This window comes from Oncorhynchus gorbuscha, linkage group LG04 (genome assembly GCF_021184085.1).
Source record: "Oncorhynchus gorbuscha isolate QuinsamMale2020 ecotype Even-year linkage group LG04, OgorEven_v1.0, whole genome shotgun sequence".
Lineage (NCBI taxonomy): Eukaryota > Metazoa > Chordata > Actinopteri > Salmoniformes > Salmonidae > Oncorhynchus > Oncorhynchus gorbuscha.
The window spans coordinates 63,379,724-63,404,863 of record NC_060176.1 but is presented as its reverse complement, the minus strand read 5'-3'; the positions used below and the strand labels follow the sequence as shown (position 1 = coordinate 63,404,863).

The window sequence follows — 25,140 nt, the reverse complement described above, 5'->3', positions numbered from 1 at the left end:
GAATGGATCGCATGCAGCGACCCAAGGAAACGACTCCGAAAAAGAGGGAAACGCGGCGGTGTTCTGGTCAGACTCCGAAAAAGGGCACATCGCGCACCACTTCCCAGTATTCTTCTTGCCAATGTCCAGTCTCTCGACAACAAGGTTGATGAAATCCGAGCAAGGGTGGCATTCCAGAGGGATATCAGAGACTGCAACGTTCTCTGCTTTACGGAGACATGGCTTACTGGGAAAACGCTATCCAGGGCGGTACAGCCAACGGGTTTCTCCACGCATCGCGCCGACAGAAACAAACATCTCTCTGGTAAGAAGAGTGGAGGGGGCGTATGCCTCATGACTAACGGGACATGGTGTGATGAAGGAAACATACAGGAACTCAAATCCTTCTGTTCACCTGATTTAGAATTCCTCACAATCAAATGTAGACCGCATTATCTTCCAAGAGAATTCTCTTCGATTATAATCACAGCCGTATATATCCCCCCCAAGCAGACACATCGATGGCTCTGAACGAACTTTATTTAACTCTTTGCAAACTGGAAAACATTTATCCGGAGGCTGCATTCATTGTAGCTGGGGATTTTAACAAAGCCAATCTGAAAACAAGACTCCCTAAATTTTATCAGCATATCGATTGCGCAACCAGGGGTGGTAAAACCTTGGATCACTGTTACTCTAACTTCCGCGACGCATATAAGGCCCTGCCCCGCCCCCTTTCGGAAAAGCTGACCACGACTCCATTTTGCTGATCCCTGCCTACAGGCAGAAATTAAAACAAGAGGCTCCCACGCTGAGGTCTGTCCAACGCTGGTCAGACCAAGCTGACTCTACACTCCAAGACTGCTTCCATCACGTGGATTGGGACATGTTTCGTATTGCGTCAGATGGGAATATTGACGAATACGCTGATTCGGTGTGCGAGTTCATTAGAACGTGCGTCGAAGATGTCGTTCCCATAGCAACGATAAAAACATTCCCTAACCAGAAACCGTGGATTGATGGCAGCATTCGCGTGAAACTGAAAGCGCGAACCACTGCTTTTAATCAGGGCAAGGTGTCTGGCAACATGACTGAATACAAACAGTGCAGCTATTCCCTCCGCAAGGCTATCAAACAAGCTAAGCGTCAGTACAGAGACAAAGTGGAATCTCAATTCAACGGCTCAGACACAAGAGGCATGTGGCAGGGTCTACAGTCAATCACGGACTACAAGATGAAATCCAGCCCAGTCACGGACCAGGATGTCTTGCTCCCAGGCAGACTAAATAACTTTTTGCCCGCTTTGAGGACAATACAGTGCCACTGACACGGCCTGCAACGGAAACATGCAGTCTCTCCTTCACTGCAGCCGAGGTGATTAAGACATTTAAACGTGTTAACCCTCGCAAGGCTGCAGGCCCAGACGGCATCCCCAGCCGCGCCCTCCGAGCATGCGCAGACCAGCTGGCCGGTGTGTTTACGGACATATTCAATCAATCCCTATACCAGTCTGCTGTTCCCACATGCTTCAAGAGGGCCACCATTGTTCCTGTTCCCAAGAAAGCTAAGGTAACTGAGCTAAACGACTACCGCCCCGTAGCACTCACTTCCGTCATCATGAAGTGCTTTGAGAGACTAGTCAAGGACCATATCACCTCCACCCTACCTGACACCCTAGACCCACTCCAATTTGCTTACCGCCCAAATAGGTCCACAGACGATGCAATCTCAACCACACTGCACACTGCCCTAACCCACCTGGACAAGAGGAATACCTATGTGAGAATGCTGTTCATCGACTACAGCTCGGCATTCAACACCATAGTACCCTCCAAGCTCGTCATCAAGCTCGAGACCCTGGGTCTCGACCCCGCCCTGTGCAACTGGGTACTGGACTTCCTGACGGGCCGCCCCCAGGTGGTGAGGGTAGGCAACAACATCTCCTCCCCGCTGATCCTCAACACGGGGCCCCACAAGGGTGCGTTCTGAGCCCTCTCCTGTACTCCCTGTTCACCCACGACTGCGTGGCCACGCACGCCTCCAACTCAATCATCAAGTTTGCGGACGACACAACAGTGGTAGGCTTGATTACCAACAACGACGAGACGGCCTACAGGGAGGAGGTGAGGGCCCTTGGAGTGTGGTGTCAGGAAAATAACCTCACACTCAACGTCAACAAAACTAAGGAGATGATTGTGGACTTCAGGAAACAGCAGAGGGAACACCCCCTATCCACATCGATGGAACAGTAGTGGAGAGGGTAGCTAGTTTTAAGTTCCTCGGCATACACATCACAGACAAACTGAATTGGTCCACTCACACTGACAGCGTCGTGAAGAAGGCGCAGCAGCGCCTATTCAACCTCAGGAGGCTGAAGAAATTCGGCTTGTCACCAAAAGCACTCACAAACTTCTACAGATGCACAATCGAGAGCATCCTGGCGGGCTGTATCACCGCCTGGTACGGCAACTGCTCCGCCCTCAACCGTAAGGCTCTCCAGAGGGTAGTGAGGACTGCACAACGCATCACCGGGGCAAACTACCTGCCCTCCAGGACACCTACACCACCCGTTGTTACAGGAAGGCCATAAAGATCATCAAGGACATCAACCACCCGAACCACTGCCTGTTCACCCCGCTATCATCCAGAAGGCGAGGTCAGTACAGGTGCATCAAAGCTGGGACCGAGAGACTGAAAAACAGCTTCTATCTCAAGGCCATCAGACTGTTAAATAGCCACCACTAACATTGAGTGGCTGCTGCCAACACACTGTCATTGACACTGACCCAACTCCAGCCATTTTAATAATGGGAATTGATGGGAAATGATGTAAATATATCACTAGCCACTTTAAACAATGCTACCTTATATAATGTTACTTACCCTACATTATTCATCTCATATACATATGTATATACTGTACTCTACAACATCGACTGCATCCTTATGTAACACATGTATCACTAGCCACTTTAACTATGCCACTTTGTTTACTTTGTCTACACACTCATCTCATATGTATATACTGTACTCGATACCATCTACTGTATGCTGCTCTGTACCATCACTCATTCATATATCCTTATGTACATGTTCCTTATCCCCTTACACTGTGTATAAGACTGTAGTTTTGGAATTGTTAGTTAGATTACTTGTTGGTTATCACTGCATTGTCGGAACTAGAAGCACAAGCATTTCGCTACACTCGCATTAACATCTGCTAACCATGTGTATGTGACAAATAAAATTTGATTTGATTTGATTTGATTTGATTTAATAACCCACCTTGCTACTCCGGGCAGCCCACTGAGTGCCGCTCCTTTCTCACGCAGTGTGAGATTGTGTTCTCTCTCCAACCCAACACATACTCTAGAGAGAGAGCTCGGGTTGCTTACGTCATTTCACTCCTTACTGGCCGGGCTCGAGAATGGGGCACAGCTATCTGGGAGGCAAGGGCTGATTGCTCTAACAAGTTCCAGAACTTTAAAGAGGAGATGATTCGGGTTTTTGACCGTTCAGTTTTTGGTAGGGAGGCTTCTAGGGCCCTGGCTTCCTTATGCCAAGGTGAACGGTCCATAACGGATTATTCTATTGAGTTTCGCACTCTTGCTGCCTCTAGTGAGTGGAACGAGCCGGCGCTGCTCGCTCGTTTTCTGGAGGGACTCCACGCAGTGGTTAAGGATGAGATTCTCTCCCGGGAGGTTCCTTCAGATGTGGACTCTTTGATTGCTCTCGCCATCCGCATAGAACGACGGGTAGATCTTCGTCACCGGGCTCGTGGAAGAGAGCTCGCATCAACGGTGTTTCCCTGCTCCGCATCGCAACCATCTCCCTCCTCTGGCTCAGGGTCTGAGCCCATGCAGCTGGGAGGGATTCGCATCTCGACTAAGGAGAGGGAACGGAGGATCACCAACCGCCTGTGCCTCTATTGCGGAGTTGCTGGACATTTTGTTAATTCATGTCCAGTAAAAGCCAGAGCTCATCTGTAAGCGGAGGGCTACAGGTGAGCGCAACTACTCAAGTCTCTCCATCAAAATCCTGTACTACTTTGTCGGTCCATCTACGCTGGACCGGTTCGGGTGCTACATGTAGTGCCTTGATAGACTCTGGGGCTGAGGGTTGTTTCATGGACGAAGCATGGGTTCGGAAACATGACATTCCTTTCAGAGAGTTAGAGAAGCCTACGCCCATGTTCGCCTTAGATGGTAGTCATCTTCCCAGTATCAGATTTGAGACACTACCTTTAACCCTCACAGTATCTGGTAACCACAGTGAGACTATTTCTTTTTTGATTTTTCGTTCACCGTTTACACCTGTTGTTTTGGGTCATCCCTGGCTAGTATGTCATAATCCTTCTATTAATTGGTCTAGTAATTCTATCCTATCCTGGAACGTTTCTTGTCATGTGAAGTGTTTAATGTCTGCCATCCCTCCCGTTTCTTCTGTCCCTACTTCTCAGGAGGAACCTGGCGATTTGACAGGAGTGCCGGAGGAATATCATGATCTGCGCACGGTCTTCAGTCGGTCCCGAGCCAACTCCCTTCCTCCTCACCGGTCGTATGATTGTAGTATTGATCTCCTTCCGGGGACCACTCCTCCTCGGGGTAGACTATACTCTCTGTCGGCTCCCGAACGTAAGGCTCTCGAGGATTATTTGTCTGTGTCTCTTGACGCCGGTACCATAGTGCCTTCTTCCTCTCCGGCCGGGGCGGGGTTCTTTTGTTAAGAAGAAGGACGGTACTCTGCGCCCCTGCGTGGATTATCGAGGGCTGAATGACATAACGGTTAAGAATCGTTATCCGCTTCCCCTTATGTCATCAGCCTTCGAGATTCTGCAGGGAGCCAGGTGCTTTACTAAGTTGGACCTTCGTAACGCTTACCATCTCGTGCGCATCAGAGAGGGGGACGAGTGGAAAACGGCGTTTAACACTCCGTTAGGGCATTTTGAGTACCGGGTTCTGCCGTTTGGTCTCGCCAATGCGCCAGCTGTTTTTCAGGCATTAGTTAATGATGTTCTGAGAGACATGCTGAACATCTTTGTTTTTGTCTATCTTGACGATATCCTGATTTTTTCTCCGTCACTCGAGATTCATGTTCAGCACGTTCGACGTGTTCTACAGCGCCTTTTTGAGAATTGTCTCTACGTAAAGTCTGAGAAGTGCTCTTTTCATGTCTCCTCCGTTACTTTTCTCGGTTCCGTTATTTCCGCTGAAGGCATTCAGATGGATTCCGCTAAGGTCCAAGCTGTCAGTGATTGGCCCGTTCCAAGGTCACGTGTCGAGTTGCAGCGCTTTTTAGGTTTCGCTAATTTCTATCGGCGTTTCATTCGTAATTTCGGTCAAGTTGCTGCCCCTCTCACAGCTCTTACTTCTGTCAAGACGTGTTTTAAGTGGTCCGGTTCCGCCCAGGGAGCTTTTGATCTTCTAAAAGAACGTTTTACGTCCGCTCCTATCCTCGTTACTCCTGACGTCACTAGACAATTCATTGTCGAGGTTGACGCTTCAGAGGTAGGCGTGGGAGCCATTCTATCCCAGCGCTTCCAGTCTGACGATAAGGTTCATCCTTGCGCTTATTTTTCTCATCGCCTGTCGCCATCTGAGCGCAACTATGATGTGGGTAACCGTGAACTGCTCGCCATCCGCTTAGCCCTAGGTGAATGGCGACAGTGGTTGGAGGGGGCGACCGTTCCTTTTGTCGTTTGGACAGACCATAAGAACCTTGAGTACATCCGTTCTGCCAAACGACTTAATGCCCGTCAAGCTCGTTGGGCGTTGTTTTTCGCTCGTTTCGAGTTTGTGATTTCTTACCGTCCGGGTAGCAAGAACACCAAGCCTGATGCCTTATCCCGTCTGTTTAGTTCTTCTGTGGCTTCTACTGATCCCGAGGGGATTCTTCCTTATGGGCGTGTTGTCGGGTTAACAGTCTGGGGAATTGAAAGACAGGTTAAGCAAGCACTCACGCACACTGCGTCGCCGCGCGCTTGTCCTAGTAACCTCCTTTTCGTTCCTGTTTCCACTCGTCTGGCTGTTCTTCAGTGGGCTCACTCTGCCAAGTTAGCTGGTCATCCCGGTGTTCGAGGCACTCTTGCGTCTATTCGCCAGCGCTTTTGGTGGCCGACTCAGGAGCGTAACACGCGCCGTTTCGTGGCTGCTTGTTCGGACTGCGCGCAGACTAAGTCGGGTAACTCTCCTCCTGCCGGTCGTCTCAGACCGCTCCCCATTCCTTCTCGACCATGGTCTCACATCGCCCTAGACTTCATTACCGGTCTGCCTTTGTCTGCGGGGAAGACTGTGATTCTTACGGTTGTCGATAGGTTCTCTAAGGCGGCACATTTCATTCCCCTCGCTAAACTTCCTTCCGCTAAGGAGACGGCACAAATCATTATCGAGAATGTATTCAGAATTCATGGCCTCCCGTTAGACGCCGTTTCAGACAGAGGCCCGCAATTCACGTCACAGTTTTGGAGGGAGTTCTGTCGTTTGATTGGTGCGTCCGTCAGTCTCTCTTCCGGGTTTCATCCCCAGTCTAACGGTCAAGCAGAGAGGGCCAATCAGACGATTGGTCGCATACTACGCAGCCTTTCTTTCAGAAACCCTGCGTCTTGGGCAGAACAGCTCCCCTGGGCAGAATACGCTCACAATTCGCTTCCTTCGTCTGCTACCGGGTTATCTCCGTTTCAGAGTAGTCTGGGTTACCAGCCTCCTCTGTTCTCATCCCAGCTTGCCGAGTCCAGCGTTCCCTCCGCTCAAGCGTTTGTCCAACGTTGTGAGCGCACCTGGAGGAGGGTGAGGTCTGCACTTTGCCGTTACAGGGCACAGACTGTGAGAGCCGCCAATAAACGCAGGATTAAGAGTCCAAGGTATTGTTGCGGCCAGAGAGTGTGGCTTTCCACTCGCAACCTTCCTCTTACGACAGCTTCTCGTAAGTTGACTCCGCGGTTCATTGGTCCGTTCCGTGTCTCCCAGGTCGTCAATCCTGTCGCTGTGCGACTGCTTCTTCCGCGACATCTTCGTCGCGTCCATCCTGTCTTCCATGTCTCCTGTGTCAAGCCCTTTCTTCGCACCCCCGTTCGTCTTCCCTCCCCCTCCCGTCCTTGTCGAGAGCGCACCTATTTACAAGGTACATAAGATCATGGACATGCGTTCTCGGGGACGGGGTCACCAATACTTAGTGGATTGGGAGGGTTACGGTCCTGAGGAGAGGAGTTGGGTTCCGTCTCGGGACGTGCTGGACCGTTCACTCATTGATGATTTCCTCCGTTGCCGCCAGGATTCCTCCTCGAGTGCGCCAGGAGGCGCTCGGTGAGTGGGGGGTACTGTCATGTTTTGTCATTTATTATCTTGTCTTGTCCCTGTGCTTCCCATTCTATTCGTTTCCCTCTGCTGGTCTTATTAGGTTCTTTCCCTCTTTCTATCCCTCTCTCTCCCCCTCCCTCTCTCACTCTCTCGCTCTCTCTTCTCTCTATCGTTCCGTTCCTGCTCCCAGCTGTTCCTATTCCCCTAATCAATCATTTAGTCTTCCCACACCTGTTCCCGATCCTTTCCCCTGATTAGAGTCCCTATTTCTTCCTTTGTGTTCCGTTCCTGTCCTGTCGGTTCCTTGTCTAGAATTCACCGTGCTGTGTTTGTGTATCGCCCTGTCGTGTCGTGTTTTCCTCAGATGCTGCGTGGTGAGCAGGTGTCTGAGTCTGTCTGGTTCAAGTGCCTTCCCGAGGCAACCTGCTGTTCACCTGCTGTTCAAGATCGAGTCTCCAGTTTGTCCTCGTCATTTCGAGTGAAAGTTGTGTTTTTTGTTTGTATTTACTTTACTGGATTAAAGACTCTGTTTTCGCCAAGTCGCTTTTGGGTCCTCTTTCACCTGCATGACAGACCCAGATATTTTACAGGTTAAGAAGGTGTACTTTGTGGTCTTTATAGCTACGGTGATGAATGGCACTGCCAAGGACAGTGCCACAGGAAGTCCAGGAAAATAGATATCATTGTGTAGTCGTTGGAGCGGTTCCTGGGACTGAAAGACTTCTCGTTGAAGGAATTGCATGGAGTATTGTCACGGGACATACTAGCCCTTGATCGTGACTTTCAGTTCCATTACATTACACATAAGTGTCATTGGATGAAGGTGTCTTCTGTAGGGGGGAGTTTTGTTAAGAGCCGCAAAGCTTCTGAACAGCAACACACACTTTGCGGTTTGGAAGCATTAAGACTTTCTCTTTTATATCGGCGAGAAATCATTAAAAAAAGGTTAAATTGATATACACCTTTATAAATCAAATCAAATCAAATTGTATTTGTCACATACACATGGTTAGCAGATGTTAATGCGAGTGTAGCGAAATGCTTGTGCTTCTAGTTCCGACAAAGCAGTAATAACCAACAAGTAATCTAACTAACAATTCCAAAACTACTGTCTTATACACAGTGTAAGGGGATAAAGAATATGTACATAAGGATATATGAATGAGTGATGGTACAGAGCAGCATAGGCAAGATACAGTAGATGGTATCGAGTACAGTATATACATATGAGATGAGTATGTAAACAAAGTGGCATTGTTAAAGTGGCTAGTGATAATAGATTTTTTTTTTTTACATTTGATTGTGAGAATTCTAAATCAGGTGAACAGAAGGATTTGAGTTCCTGTATGTTTCTTTCATCACACCATGTCTCGTTAGCCACACGGCCATATTTCCATGTAACAGCGCTTGTTTACGTAAAACAGATTGAAGACAGAGTGGACTATTTGTGCTAATTAGCTATCTGCATCTCCAAACACCTGTTTGTAAACGGAAGAAAGGGAAAGAGTGTCTTCCTCATTTAACCCAACTCTGAATCAGAGAGGTGCGGGGGGCCGCCATAATCGACATCCACGTCTTCGGCGCCCGGGGAACAATGGGTTAACTGCCTTGCTCAGGGGCAGAACGACAGATTTTTACCTTGTCAGCAGAGACACAACAAATGTGTTTTCACTGTCTGACAAATACTGTTGGCTGCAACTGAGTTAAAACCGGTTATGTTTCTAGAACTATACCACAATTGAAAATCGAATCAGGTTTAATTGGAGTATTTGCCTGTTTTGGCTACAAGAACCAATTCACACTTTAAACAGAACAAGTAAGGTCCTTAAACTAAGGATTAACATACGGCTCCTTTAGTCCAATATTGGGCTAGAGCCATATGCAAAGATTTGAAGGGAGGAAGAAATGGGAGTTTTGTTTTTGTTTTTATTTGGGTGGATGAAGTTATGGATTTTCTTTAAAGACAAATGTTTTAACCCTGTCCAGTTTGTAGTGGCTATACACTTTTTGGGGGGTGTAGTTCGCCATAAAACCCACAGAAGAAGAGAAATGAAAGGTTTCTTTCCGTAAAGTACCCCACTGCAGATGCGTGTTGCATGTAGGCCTGCGTCAAATGGACGTAGCCTCGTGTTTTTAAAGGTTTGTTTCTTATTCTTATTTTTTCCCTCCTGCATTGTAAATTCCCCCTGGGACCTGGAACTCCACATCCTAAATGATGACTCTGTACGTTTTTGTCTATCCTCCCCCGATTCAGAATATGTCATTTTCATAATCTTTGGAACGCTTTGTGTAAGAGCTATTGAAATCTGAAATCGTTTTAAAAAAATATATAAAAACTCATGTGGATTTTTCTCCATCCACCCCTGATTCAGAATATACTATGTTCATAGTAATGGCATGTTTGGTTCAATAGCTATTGACGAGAGAACTGAATATCCAATATAAAACCATTTTACCTCTATACTGGTTACACTTACGATGATGATTTTCAGGGTGTGTAATTTGCAAAATTCAAGGATATTGCAATTGCAAGAAAAGCAAGTATTCATACTAGTTTAAAGTATCTTCACTAGGATTGTAATGCTCTCATAACAACCAATAGATGGAGCCATTAAACTACATTACACACTAGCCAATCTGGGTGTTGAGAAGGCTGCATACTGAAGTGAACCAGGAGATGGGGAGCTACACTACTCGTTTCGCTCCTACATTCTTGCAGTCATAATGTCCTGTATGTAATTCTGTGTGGACTTGTCAGTTTTTAGATGGTATCTAAACAGTTTCCTGTCAGAAAATACTTCGTTTCGGGTATGGGTGTTTATTTATGAGAGTACTCTAATAACTACTTTTTGTTGCACTGCCTTACTGAGAAGAGCGCGTGCTTTGAAGGTGCGTTTTATGCATTACATCTTACAATGAGAGGTGAGTTCCTTACAATTAATCCCCCCCCCGAACATATTTAATCAAAGTCGCCAACCCTGGTTAGTATAGGTTGTTTCTCAATTAATTAACTCTGATAATTGTGTTTCTAGAGTGCATCGTGTGCGTATGGGCGTTTATCCTGCTGCTAAGGTTACCAACATGTGCAGGGGAAGAGATCAGAGACTCCTCTGCGAATGTTGGTAAGCGTATAATATCTTGTATTATTATAACCTATAGTATTATTCATTGTTGCCAAGTTTTCTAGGGGTGTCAATTTTTCCGTGGGTCCGGCCCAGTAAACAAAATCTGTTTTAAAGCGAATTTTCTGCAAATCTACATGTTTTCTCATGGTTTAGCCTTAGGCCATTTTTAAAACACTGGTCAGATGTATTAAGGTTTATTTTAAATATACACACACAAAACTCGACGACTTGGTTGAAGTCACTTTCAGATGATTTGGCCATTGAATTTAGAGTATGCTAACTGTATATGATATTAATGGTTGGTGGCAGTGACTAACCATAGTACGAATTGCAGTCTCTCCTTGACTTTAAGAAACCAACATGTAAATTAAAACTTTAGCTAATCCTGCCTTGAGTTACAGATAACTGCCAAAATAAAGGAAACCCCAATAAAGTGTCTTAATTAGGCGTTGGGCCAACATGAGCCGCCAGAACAGCTTCAATGCGCCTTGACATAGATTCTACAAGTGCCTGGAACTCTATTGGAGGAATTCAACACCATTCTTCCATGAGAAATTCCATCATTTGCTGTTCTGTTGATAGTGGTGGAAACCGCTGTTTTAGGTGGCTCCAGAATCTCCCATAAGTTTTGAATTGGGTTGCGATACACACACACCCAAAATGTTTTATTTATCACATTTGCAGAATACAACAGGTGTAAACTTGACAGTGAAATGTTTGCTTAATACGAGCCCTTCTCAACGATGCAGAGTTAAAAAGTAAGAATAAAATGTTAACACTTGGAATAAAATACAAGAATGAAGCTATATACAGGAAGTACCAGTACCAGAGCAATGTGCAGGATTACAAAGCATTTGTGCATTCCAAAAGTATTCATACCCCTTGACTTAATCCACATTTTGTTGTAACAGCCTGAATTCAAAATGGATTAAGTATATTATTTTTCTCACCCATCTACACAAAACACCCTATAATGACAGTGTCAAATTCATTGAAAATGAAATACAACAGCGGTCTAAGACACTGCATTTCAGTGCAAGAGGCATCACTACAATCCCTGGTTTGAATCCAGGCTGTATGGGAGTCCCATAGGGCGGCGCACAATTGGCCCGGCGTCGTCTGAGTTTGGCCGAAATAGGCCGTCATTGTAAATAAGAATTTGTTCTTAATCGACTTGCCTAGTTAAATAAAATAAAAATGTAAAAGTCTAATTTACGTAGGTATTCACACGCCTGAGTAAATGCTTTGAAGAAGCACCTTTGGCGGCGATTACAGCTTTGAGTCGTCTTGGTATGTCTATCAGTTTTGCACATCTGGATTTGGTGAAGTTAGAGTGAACAGCAATCTTCAAGTCTTTCCACAGATTTTCAATGGGATTCAAGTGTCCTCATCAAGGATTTGCCTCCGTTCATTGTTCCCTTTATCCCTACCAGTCTCCTAGTTGCTGAAAAGCATGAAATCACATTTTACATTTTTTATTGGTTGCATACACATATTTAGCAGATTTTATTGCAGGTGTAGTGAAATACTTGTATTCCTAGCTCCATCAGTGCAGTAATATCTAACAATACACACATCTAAAGGTAAAATGGGATTAAGACCTATATAGACATGTAGTGTTTGTGTGTTAGATATATATATAAATAACAACACACACACACACACACACACACACACACACACACACACACACACACACACACACACACACACACACACACACACACACACACACACACACACACACACACACACACACACACACACACACACACACAGAGTACCAGTCAAAAGTTTGGACACACTTACTCATTCCAGGGTTTTTCTTCATTTGTAAAGACATCAAAACTATGAAATAACACATGGAATCATATAGTAACCATAAAAGTGTTATATGAATTAAAATATATTTCAGATTCTTCAAAGTAGCCACCCTTTGCCTTGATGACAGCTTTGCACACTCTTGGAATCCTCTCAACCAGCTTCACATGAAATGCTTTTCCAACACTCTTGAAGGAGTTCCCACATATGCTGAGCATTTGTTGGCTGCTTTTCCTTCACTCTGCTGTCCAACTCATCCAAAATCATCTCAATTGGGTTGATTGTGGAGGCCAGGTCATCTGATGAAACACTCCATCACTCTCCTTGTTCAAATAGCCCTTACACAGCCTCAAGGTGTGTTTTGGGTGATTGTCCTGTTGAAAAACAAATGATACTCCCACTAAGCGCAAACCAGATGGGAGGGTGTATCGCTGCAGAATTCTGTGGTAGCCAAATAAGTCACTGACAGTGTCACCAGCAAAGCACATCCACACCATCACACCTCCTCCTCTATATGCTTCATGTTGGGAACCACAAATGTGGAGATCATCCGTTCACCTACTCTGGGTCTCAGAAAGACAGCGGTTGGAACCAAAAATCTCAAATTTGGCCTCGTCAGACTAAAGGACAGATTTCCACTGGTCTAATGTCCATTGCTCGCGTTTCTTGGCCCAAGCAAGTCTCTTCTTCTTATTGGTGTCCTTTAGTAGTGGTTTCTTTGCATCAATTCAACCATGAAGGCCTGATTCACGCAGTCACCTCTGAACAGTTGGTGTTGATGTGTCTGTTACTTGAACTCTGTGAAGCATTTATTCGGGCAGCCATTTCTGAGACTGGTAACTCTAATGAACTTATCCTCTGCAGCAGAGGTACCTTGGTCTTCCTTTCCTGTGGCGGTCCTCATGAGAGCCAGTTTCATCATTGCGGTTGATTGTATATGCGACTGCACTAGAAATAAACATTTCATATATACACTACCACTCAAGTTTGGGGTCACAGCTTTTCTTTCAAAAACAAGGAAATTCCTTTTTTTGTCCATTTAAAATAACATCAAATTGATTAGAAATACAGTGTAGACATTGTTAATGTTGTAAATGACTTGTAGCTGGAAACAGCTGATTTAATGGAATATCTACATAGGCGTACAAAGGCCCATTTATCTGCAATCATCACTCCTATGTTCCAGTCTTTTAAAATGATAAACTTGGATTAGCTAGTTGATCATTAGAATCCCCTTTTGCAATTATGTTATTACAGCTGAAAACTGGCTTTCTTTAGACTAGTTGAGTATCTGGAGCATCAGCATTTGTGGGTTCAATTACAGGATCAAAATGTCCAGAAACAAAGACCTTTCTTCAGAAACTCATCAGTCTAATCTTATTCTGAGAAATGAAGGCTATTCCATGTGAGAAATTTCCAAGAAGCTGAAGATCTCATACAACGCTGTGTACTACTCCCTTCACAAAACAGTGCAAACTGGCTCTAACCAGAATAGAAAGATGAGTTGGAGGCCTCAGTGCACAACTGAGCAAGAGGGCAAGTATATCGGTGTCTAGTTTGAGAAACACACGCCTCACAAGTCCTCAACTGGCAGATTCGTTAAATAGTACCCGCAAAACAAGTCTCAACGTCAACAGTGAAGAGGCGACTCTGGGGTACTGGCCTTCTAGGCAGAGTTGCAAAGAGAAAGCCATATCTCAGACTGGCCAGAAAGATTAAGATGGGCAAAAGAACACATACACTGGACAGAGGAACTCTGCCTAGAAGGCCAGCATCCCGGAGTCGGCTCTTCATTGTTTTAACACTTTTGTTTTGGTTCTACATGATTCCATATGTGTTATTTCATAGTTTTGATGTCTTCACTATTTATCTACAATGTAGAAAATGGTCAAAGTAAAACTATTGAATGAGTAGGTGTGTCCAAACTTTTGACTGTTACGGTATGTACTTAAGATATTTCTGCAATTCATTTTCAATACATTAGCCAACATTTCTAAACATGTTTTCACTTTGTCATTATGGGGTATTGTGTGTAGGTGGGTGTGTTTTTATTTATTTAATCCATTTTGAATTCAGGCTTTAACACAACAAATGTGGATTAAGTGAAGGCTGTATGTATACTCGTTGAAGGTACTGTATCTACATGAATGCAGGTTAAAGTGACTAGGTATCAGGATTGATGATGATGATGATGATAGTAAAGAACAGAGTAGCAGAAGCATATGAGTGCAAAAGTGTGTTTGTGTTGTGTGTGTGTATATATATATATATATATATATATATCCTGTTGGTCCGAGAGGCGATGCTCCGGTACTGTTTGCCGGGGGGTAGCAGAGTGAACAGTCTATGGCTTGGACACTTGGAAAAACACATATACACTTTAAACCCCCTATGCTTCTTTGAGACCCCTAAGGGATAGGAATTGTTCTACAGAGATTTTTCTGCAACAGAAAGCCTTTGCCGTCTAAGCGTTTATTTTCAGGATGCGTAAATCCAAACTGCAACACCTAGTCATTAAAGGGTTTTCTTAGTTTTTAAAAATTATTTTCTACATTGTAGAATAGTAGTGAAGACTTAAACTATGAAAGAACACATATGGAATCATATAGTAACCAAAACAGTGCTAAACAAATCAAAAAATATTTTAGATTTGAGATTCTTCAAATAGCCACCCTGTACTCTGCACACTTGGCATTTTCTCCCAACCAGCTTCACCTGGAATGCTTTTCAAACAGTCTTATAGGAGTTCCCACATATGCTGAGCACTTGTTGGCTGCTTTTCCTTCACTCTGTGGTCCGACTTATCCCTCAATGAGCTTGACACCTTGATAAGATAATTTCCCGACGATGGCTCACCTCTTCGTACTTGGCGACTTCAACCTGCCAATATCTGCCTTCAAATGAATTTCCTTCCAACTCTTTCCCCTCCTTGCCTCTTTTGGCCTCACCCTTTACCAATCCCCTCCATCTCACACGGCAGGCAATACGCTTGACCTTATCTTTACTAGAGTTTTCTTTCCTACTAATCTCACTGCAACCCCCTTCCAGGTCTCTGATCACTACTTTGTTTATTTTTCTGTCTCCCTTTCCTCCAACCCTAACCACTCAGCCCCTACCTAGATGGTAATGCGCCGTCGCAATTTTCACTCTCTCGCTCCCACTACTCTTTCCTCTTCTATCCAATCATCTCTCCCTTCTGCAAAATCGTTCTCCCTTCCGCCTCTTCGACCCTTCCCTCCTCCCTTTCCGCATCCTATGACTCACTGTCCCATTTCCTCCTGGCTGACTCGGCCCTCCCCTCCTGCTCCGTGGCTGAGCTTACAGAACAGGGCTGTGGGCAACTGAGTGAAAATGTAGAAAAACCTATGTTCTGGAGGACCTATCATCCTTTCCCTCCCTCCTCTCTACCCTCTCTTCCTCTGTATCTGCTGCTAAAGCCACTTTCTAAATGTCCATCTTCTGCCTCTAACCCTAGCAAACTATTTTCCATGTTCTCCTCCCTACTTAATCCTCCGCCCCTCCTCCTCCCTCTCTGTGGATGACTTTGTCAACCACTTTGGAAAAAAAGTTGACTACATCCACTACTCATACACTCAGCATATTGTGTCCACTCACACAGAATTACACTACGCCTTGACCTCTTTCTCCCCCCTCTCCAGATGACATCCTGTCACTAGTGAGGTCTGGCAGCTCGACCCCCATCCCCTCCTTCCTTCTCCAGACCATCTCTGGAGACCTTCTCTCATTTCTCACTTCCCTCATCAACTCATCCCTGACCACTGGCTGCATCCCCTCTGACTTGAAAATGGCCCGAGTTGCTGCCCTCAAGAAACTAACACTTGACTCAACTGTCAAAAACTATAGACCTGTCTCCCTTTCGTTTCTTTCCAAAACACTTGAGCGTGCTGTCTCTGATCAACTTTCTCGTTATATCTCTCAGAACTCTCATCTTGACCCTAACCAGTCAGGCTTCAAGACGGGTCACTCAACCAAGACTGCTCTTTTCTGTGTCACTGAGGCTCTCCGCCCTGCCAAAGCTGACTCTCTCTCCTCTGTTCTCATCCTCCTAGATCTATCTGCTGTTTTGGACAACGTTATCCATCAGATATTCCTCTCCACCTTCTTTAGGCTGGGCGTCTCAGGCTCTGCACACTCTTGGATTGCATCCTACCAGGCAGGCCGCTCCTACCATGTGACGTGGAGACGATCTGTGTCTGCACCCCAGGCCCTCTTCTCTCTATACACCAAGTCACACTGCTCTGTCATATCCTCACATGGTCTCTCCTATCATTGCTATGTGGATGACACTCAACTACTCCCCCCCACCCCCTTCTGACACCCAGGTGTGGCGACAAGCATCTCAACTTGGATGTTGGCCCACCACCTGAAGCTCAACCTCGACAAGATGAAACTACTCTTCCTCCCTGGAAAGTCCTGCCTGCTCAAAGACCTCTTCATCATGGTTGACAACTCCAGTGTCACCCTCCCAGAGTGCAAAGAAGCTTTGCGTGACCCTGGACAACACCCTGTCGTTCTCTGCAAACATCAAGGCAGTGACCCGCTCCTGCAGGTTCGTGCTCTACAACATCCGTAGAGTCCGACCCTACCTTGGGTCATGGGGCGGCAGCGTAGCCTACTGGTTAGAGCGTTGGACTAGTAACCGAAAGGTTGCGAGATCGAATCCCTGAGCTGACAAGGTACAAATCTGTCATTCTGCCTCTGAACAAGGCAGTTAACTAACTCTTCCTAGGCCGTCATTGAAAATAAGAATTTGTTCTTAACTGACTTGCCTAGTTAAATAAAGGTAAAAAAATATATTTAAAAAACCTTAAACAGGAAGTGGCGCATGTCCTAATCTAGGCACTTGTCCTCTCCTGTCTGGACTATAGCAACACGCTGTTGGCTGGGCTCCCCACTTGTGCCATCAAACCCCTGCAAAGAATGCAGCAGCCCACCTGGTTTTTAACCGTGCCAATTTCTCTCATGTCACCCTGCTCATCCGCACACTCCACTGGCTTCCAATTGAATCTCGCTTCCACTATAAGACCTTGGTGCTTAACTACGGAACAGCAAGAGGGACTACCCCTCCCTACTTTCAGGCTATGCTCAAACCCTACACTCTAACCTGAGCACTGCGTTCTGCCACCTCAGGTCTCTTGGCCCTCCCACCCCTATGGAAGGGCAGCTCCCGCTCAGCCCAGTCCAAGCTCTCCTTTGTCCTGGCACCCCTATGGAAGGGCAGCTCCCGCTCAACCGAGTCAAACCTCTTCTCCTTTGTCCTGGCACCCCTATGGAAGGGCAGCTCCCGCTCAGCCCAGTCCAAGCTCTCCTTTGTCCTGGCACCCCTATGGAAGGGCAGCTCCCGCTCAGCCCAGTCCAAGCTCTCCTTTGTCCTGGCACCCCTATGGAAGGGCAGCTCCCGCTCAGCCCAGTCCAAGCTCTCCTTTGTCCTGGCACCCCTATGGAAGGGCAGCTCCCGCTCAGCCCAGTCCAAGCTCTCCTTTGTCCTGGCACCCCTATGGAAGGGCAGCTCCCGCTCAGCCCAGTCCAAGCTCTCCTTTGTCCTGGCACCCCTATGGAAGGGCAGCTCCCGCTCAGCCCAGTCCAAGCTCTCCTTTGTCCTGGCACCCCTATGGAAGGGCAGCTCCCGCTCAGCCCAGTCCAAGCTCTCCTTTGTCCTGGCACCCCTATGGAAGGGCAGCTCCCGCTCAGCCCAGTCCAAGCTCTCCTTTGTCCTGGCACCCCTATGGAAGGGCAGCTCCCGCTCAGCCCAGTCCAAGCTCTCCTTTGTCCTGGCACCCCTATGGAAGGGCAGCTCCCGCTCAGCCCAGTCCAAGCTCTCCTTTGTCCTGGCACCCCTATGGTGGAACCCTACCTCTTCAAACAGTATCTTTAAATAATCCTCCTCCCCACCCCACCTTCTAGCTCTGACACTACTGACAGCTACATTATTGAGGTAAAATGTACTTTCTATGCCTGTGATATGTATAGCTATCTTATGATGAATGCACTTGCTCTTATCCAGAGCTACTTATAGTTTCTGCTAAATTACTCAAATGTAAACAGAAGTCCACTCTAAAATATGCAGTTTAGTCACACACCACAATGCCACAGATGTCTCAAGTTTTGAGTAAGCATGCGATTGGCATGCTGACTGCAAGAATGTCCGCCAGAGCTGTTGCCAGAGAATTAAATGGTCATAAGGCGTTTTAGAGAATTTGGCAATACGTCCAACCGGCCTCACAACTACAGACCACGTGTAACCATGCTAGCCCAGGACCTCCACATCCTGCTTCTTCACATGCAGGATAATCTGAGACAAGCCTCCCAGATGGTTGATAAAACTGTGGGTTTGGACAGCTAGGGCTGTTACGGTGAGCATATTACCTCCAAGTCATGGCCGCAGTCAAATTCCACCTGACCGTTTAGTCAAGGTAACTCGGATTCTCCAAAACTGAGCTCTGATGCCGCTGATGGTCATTAGTAGCCTACCAAACTTGCTAACGGCCAGTTGCTAATGGCCTGGTACTCAGCGCTCTATTGTCTCTCTAATCACTCTGACATCAATGCAAATGCTATTGCAAATACAACACTTCATTAGAGTCCATGAGCTCATGTTGCAAAACATTTCTATAGACTATGACAACTGTTTTGATGGCCTCTTAAAAAGAGAAGCCCATCAGCTTTCTATAGGCTAGACCTACTATTTATTTATTTATTTATTTATTTATTTTATTTCTCAACGTTCCTAATATTAAACACATTGATTTGCTTTACATCAGGAGTATAGTTTACCAGGCTGGTATAAAAAATTACTGTGGGGAAAAGCTTCCTCCATTCGCTATTTAGGTGCATATGACACATTTTTTCCCCCCCTGTTCCGACAGGTGCATGATAATGTTACATTCTAAATCAAAACTAATTTCACACGCATATATTATTTAGTATATGTAAAGACAAGATTCAATTGAAAATAGTCTGATGGGTGACAATATTATCACTTGTGAATTATGCCCAGCATGTGCAGTTTAAGGCAAGAAACAGCGACATTTTTTAAAAACTTTTTCAAATCATAGTTGCACACATGTAGCCTAGTCCATAGGCCTATATGTTTTGATAAGGTTTGTAATTACAACTAAAATGGCCAAATGACTCCAAACGTCGCCTATAGGCCAAGGACCCATGTAACAGAGTGGACAGCCTACAGAGCCTAGTGAAACCTCTATTCTTATAAGCCTAGTCATTGCGCAATTGGGTGTGAAGAGTTTTGACTAGCCACTATTTAAAAGAAGATCCCAGCTTTCTCCTGCTTATATATTTATTGTGAAATTAAGCCCATTTAATCTGCTTTACAACATACCGTATGTGGTGTGTGTTTCAAGTTTGGGGAAGCACATTTTCACCATAAAAATGAACCTCTATAATAAAACATTACATTTGTTTTCACATTTGCAGACTAGCCTACTATTCGTAATGTGATTAGTAGATTGGATAGTCATAATGTAGGCTAATTTAACTCGATCACTGTTCGCAAAAAAAGACAGTTCAATGCATGGCTGAGCGCCTATGGAGTAGGCTATAGGTTATTTCAGATGACTTATGTTTCTTCTTTCTTCGACTGGGAAAAATGTGGCCTTTTTATAAACATATTTTCATGCAATTCTACTACACTTTATATGACTGGAGACGGAATAATCTTTTGTAATATGACAAATTTCAGAGTAGCCTACACTGCTGACACTGACAAAGATTCATACAAATGACTACGTCCATATAACAAGCCTAAGAGAAGGTGAGGCACACACATAATATCACGTCCCTATAACAAGCCTAAGAGAAGGTGAGGCACACACATAATATGACGTCCCTATAACAAGCCTAAGAGAAGGTGAGGCACACACATAATATGACGTCCCTATAACAAGCCTAAGAGAAGGTGAGGCACACACATAATATGACGTCCCTATAACAAGCCTAAGAGAAGGTGAGGCACACACATAATATGACGTCCCTATAACAAGCCTAAGAGAAGGTGAGGCACACACATAATATGACGTCCTATAACAAGCCTATAACAAGCCTAAGAGAAGGTGAGGCACACACATAATATGACGTCCCTATAACAAGCCTAAGAGAAGGTGTGACGGCAGCCTAAGAGAAGGTGAGGCACACACATAATATGACGTCCCTATAACAAGCCTAAGAGAAGGTGCCTAAGAGAAGGTGAGGCACACACATAATATGACGTCCCTATAACAAGCCTAACAAAGAGAAGGTGAGGCACACACATAATATGACGTCCTATAACCCTAAGAGAAGGTGAGGCACAATAAAGCCTAAGAGAAGGTGAGGCACAGCACATAATAAGAGAAGGTGAGGCACACGTCCATATAACAAGCCACATAACAAGAGAAGGTGAGGCACACACATAATATGACGTCCATATAACCCTATAACATAATAAGCCTATAACAAGCCTAAGAGAAGGTGAGGCACACATAATATGACGTCCATATAACAAGCCTAAGAGAAGGTGAGGCACACACATAATATGACGTCCCTATAACAAGCCTAAGAGAAGGTGAGCCTAAGAGAAGGTGAGGCACACACATAATATGACGTCCTATAACAAGCCTAAGAGAAGGTGAGGCACACACATAATATGACGTCCCTATAACAAGCCTAAGAGAAGGTGAGGCACACACATAATATGACGTCCATAATATGACGTCCCTATAACAAGCCTAAGAGAAGGTGAGGCACACACATAATATGACGTCCCTATAACAAGCCTAAGAGAAGGTGAGGCACACACATAATATGACGTCCATAATATGACGTCCATATAACAAGCCTAAGAGAAGGTGAGGCACACACATAATATGACGTCCCTATAACAAGCCTAAGAGAAGGTGAGGCACACACATAATATGACGTCCCTATAACAAGCCTAAGAGAAGGTGAGGCACACACATAATATGACGTCCCTATAACAAGCCTAAGAGAAGGTGAGGCACACACATAATATGACGTCCATATAACAAGCCTAAGAGAAGGTGAGGCACACACATAATATGACGTCCATATAACAAGCCTAAGAGAAGGTGAGGCACACACATAATATGACGTCCCTATAACAAGCCTAAGAGAAGGTGAGGCACACACATAATATGACGTCCCTATAACAAGCCTAAGAGAAGGTGAGGCACACACAGCCTAAGAGAAGGTCCCTATAACAAGCCTAAGAGAAGGTGAGGCACACATAATATGACGTCCCTATAACAAGCCTAAGAGAAGGTGAGGCACACACATAATATGACGTCCCTATAACAAGCCTAAGAGAAGGTGTGGCACACACATAATATGACGTCCCTATAACAAGCCTAAGAGAAGGTGAATATGAAGCTAATGAACGGGGGCCCAGATGTCAAAAAAATTCCTCTCGCTTGCTATTTCCCGCTTACTATTTAGACCATAAATTCCTACCGCCAGCAGGCAAGTGTAGTTTGCCATTCAAGACGTGATTTACATCCCTGGCTGATATCCCCCACTCATAGGACTGCTATGTGCCCTAGGCAAGCCGTCTACCGATGAGTTCATGTGAAAGACAATAGTTAGTCTGTTGCAAAATGCTTTGCAACAAACTGTTTATTCCAAACGTAAAACATTTAGCAATGGAAAAAATATATAGTTTCTTAAACTGAAGCAAATGGAACGAAATAGGGAGGGACCTAACTAATATTGCCCAATAGAAGCTCTCGTTTAGCTTCCGTTTGGTTCATGAATGGTAAACGATTTCCGTAATGAATATACCCCAAGTAGGTCCCTCCCCGTTTTATTCCATTTGGTCCTTAAACGGTTTCTGGTGCAGGACTTAATGAATACACCCCAGTTCAATATTTTATAATAAACTGTCGGGGTCTCAACTTACTGTTAAGAGTTAGAATAGTAAAATAAACAATTTAGAATTTTATTTTCTCTTATTTGTCACTGAAAGTCACTCAATTAGAATGTAATCTAACAATTTTTAGATAGCTGACTAATTTAGCAATCTAAACTAGTAGTAATAATGGCCTAATACCGACTGGCACACTTACTTGTTTGTTTTACCACAGATGGCACAAAGAATATTTGCAGGCGGAGGAAGACTGTTTTCAATTCTGTGCTATAAGATGATCTGCCGGGAACAAATTCTGCTGTATCATACATTATTTTTCCAGTTAACGGTACAAATCTTAACTTCCATTGTACATTTGAAAGGGTTAGGAACACTGGCGTTTAATACATATTTCATACTATAAATATTCAACCAAATATCTGTCCTGTTGGTTGAATGAGTTGACTACTAGTACAGTATAGGACTGTTGCCTATCAAGAAGCCATCATTTCCTCTTAGCAGAAGACTCCAGTTATCTAAATGACTGAATAATACTGCTTAATGAGGAAGGATCTGCTGAACTACTGCCACTAATACATACTCTTCATTGTGAAATGTATATTTATGATCATCTCAATGGATGCGTGTCTTGCAGGGAAGGACAGTAAAGCCATAACATGATAGTGACTGCATGGCCAAGGATGTGAGTTGGCATTGTGCTTGCCTCATGGCAGTAGACATTTCTGTTAGCACAGCTCTCCAACCACAGTCTGACTCTTAAGTAGTCCAAACACTCGTCTTTCCTGGCTTGTAAATTAATTATAGGCTGAATCTCAACTGGAAATCATTCAACTTACTGTTAATGCACTAATGGAAGATGTGTGTGAAAATAGTAGGTTAGGTTGTTCACACCTCGAGTTAGGATTTGGCCCTGACTAAGATGACATGCTCATTTAGCTGTCGTTTTGGTGAGTGTCCTCGCCAGATGACAATCATAAAAAAATGTGCTTATAGTATGAGCAAAACGATGAACTCAGGCTGGAACTTGATTTTGCCCTCCTCCCTTCTACTTGACTTTTACTGCAGTTATGTGCACATAACTGTATTATTAAATAGATCTTCCCTACCTCGCCAGGGAGGAGGGCAACACATCAAATTCCAGCCTGAGATTAATGTTCTGCTCATGCTTTAAGCACATTCTTCAGTGTGGCATCCAAGCTGGAGAGACATTGGACACCATCTGAATATTGTCCTGGCTGACATCACGGACGTGCGTTGTTATGACAATGATGGTGATCAGGAAAAAGTATGTGCTCTACTAGGAAAAACTTTGGCGTTCTTGGTCATTTCAAATGGTCAGGAAAAGCTCAGTGCCCAAACTATACTTTAATCGAAGTGTGTGTTTTCTCATTTGCAGTGAATCCCTGTTGCTATTACCCCTGTCAAAACTGGGGTGTGTGTTTAAGGTTTGGCACTGACCGCTATGAATGTGACTGCACTCGCACCGGCTTCTATGGACAGAATTGCACTATCCGTAAGTGAAATGTTTTGCTTATACATTCTTTTGATTATTATTCTTTTGATTAAGTTACATTTTCCATTTTCCTCCCTGGCTTATCAAAATATTGCTATCCTTTCCTGATGTGCGGAAGGACTTGTAAAATGAAAAGAAAAGATGAGCGCATTACATAACCAGGAAATAACATTTCTAGGCCATAAAAGTGAATGATTTTGGTGGTGGGGTTCTGCACAGCTGTGGTATGGCTTTGCAAAGCCAGGGAGACATTTTTGTGTCCAGTCTAACACTGATAGTTTACTTGAGAAATGTCTATGCATTTTAAAGTCCCACTGGTCCCTCATCCATCTAGTAGCTTGTAAACACTTCATTTGTTTCATTCCCCCTCTTCCATCCTAACGGGAACTGACATGATCCTCACGATGAGTAATAGTTAAGTGTTTTGAATTCAGGCATGTTTTGTGGCGTACCATTCACACTTGTAGGAAAGGTTATTGGGAATCATAGTGCATGATTTAATAATGAATAAATACCAAAACTAAATTAAATTACTTTCAATGTTGCCTCTTTAATACTGCCAGTTGTGAAATAAGGTAACTGGCATACCAGTATAAAACCTTGCTTATCAAAAGAAATGTACATTTACAGTGCCTTCAGAAAGTATTCATACCCCTTGACCACATTTTTGTTTTTACAGCCTCAATTTAAAATGGATTCTATTTTTTTCTTCTCCTGAAAACATGTTTTTAGACATAAGTATTCACACCCGAGTCAATACATGTTAGACACCTTTGGCAGAGATTACAGCTGTGAGACTCTCTGGGTACGTCACTAAGAGCTTTGCACACCTGGATTGTACAATATTTACCCATTTATTATTTTCAAAATTCTTCAAGCTCTGTCAAATTGGTTGTTGATCACTGCTAGACAAACATTTTCATGTCTTGCCATAGATTTTCAAGCAGATTTAAGTCAACTAACTCGGCCACCCAGAAACATACACTGTCTTCTTGACAGGCAAATTATTTTTAGGTTGTTGTCCTGCTGAAAGGTGAATTCCTCTCCCAGTGTCTTAAGATTTTGCCTGTGCTGAGCTCCATTCCATAATTTTATTTTATCCCCACACTTACATGCATACCAATAACATGATGCAGCCACCACTCTGCTTAAAATATGGAGAGTGGTACTCTAATATGTTTTGGGCAAATCCAATACAACACTTTATATTCAGGACATAAAGTTCATTTTGTCACATATTTGTCATATTACTGTAGTGCCTTGTTGCAAACAGGATGCATGTTTTTGAATATTTGTATTCTCTACAGGCTTCCTTTGCACTCAATTAGGTTAGTATTGTGGAGTAACTACAATGTTATTGATCCATCCTCAGTTTTCTCCTATCACTGCCATTAAACTCTAACTGTTTAAAAGTCACCATTTGGCTTCATAGTGAAATCCCTGAACGGGTTCCTTCCTCTCCAGCAACTGAGTTAGGAAGGACGCCTGTATCTTTGTAGTGACTGGGTG

General features: G+C 44.4%; 1 protein-coding gene across 2 annotated transcripts in view; it reads left to right on the top strand.

The window, feature by feature from the left end:
* The first annotated feature begins 9,911 nt into the window (after positions 1-9,911).
* The window catches only part of ptgs1 (prostaglandin-endoperoxide synthase 1), a 50,744-nt gene continuing 35,515 nt past the window's right edge, over positions 9,912-25,140 (top strand). Inside the window, exons 1-3 of one of the 2 annotated variants that reach the window (XM_046347690.1) lie at positions 9,912-10,196; positions 10,307-10,396; positions 23,515-23,631. In XM_046347690.1, the coding sequence (XP_046203646.1) occupies positions 10,190-10,196; positions 10,307-10,396; positions 23,515-23,631 (214 nt within the window). In that variant the 5' untranslated portion in view covers positions 9,912-10,189. Of the gene's footprint in view, positions 10,197-10,306; positions 10,397-23,383; positions 23,404-23,514; positions 23,632-25,140 lie in introns of those variants that run through there. The other variant, XM_046347691.1, reaches the window with a different exon arrangement.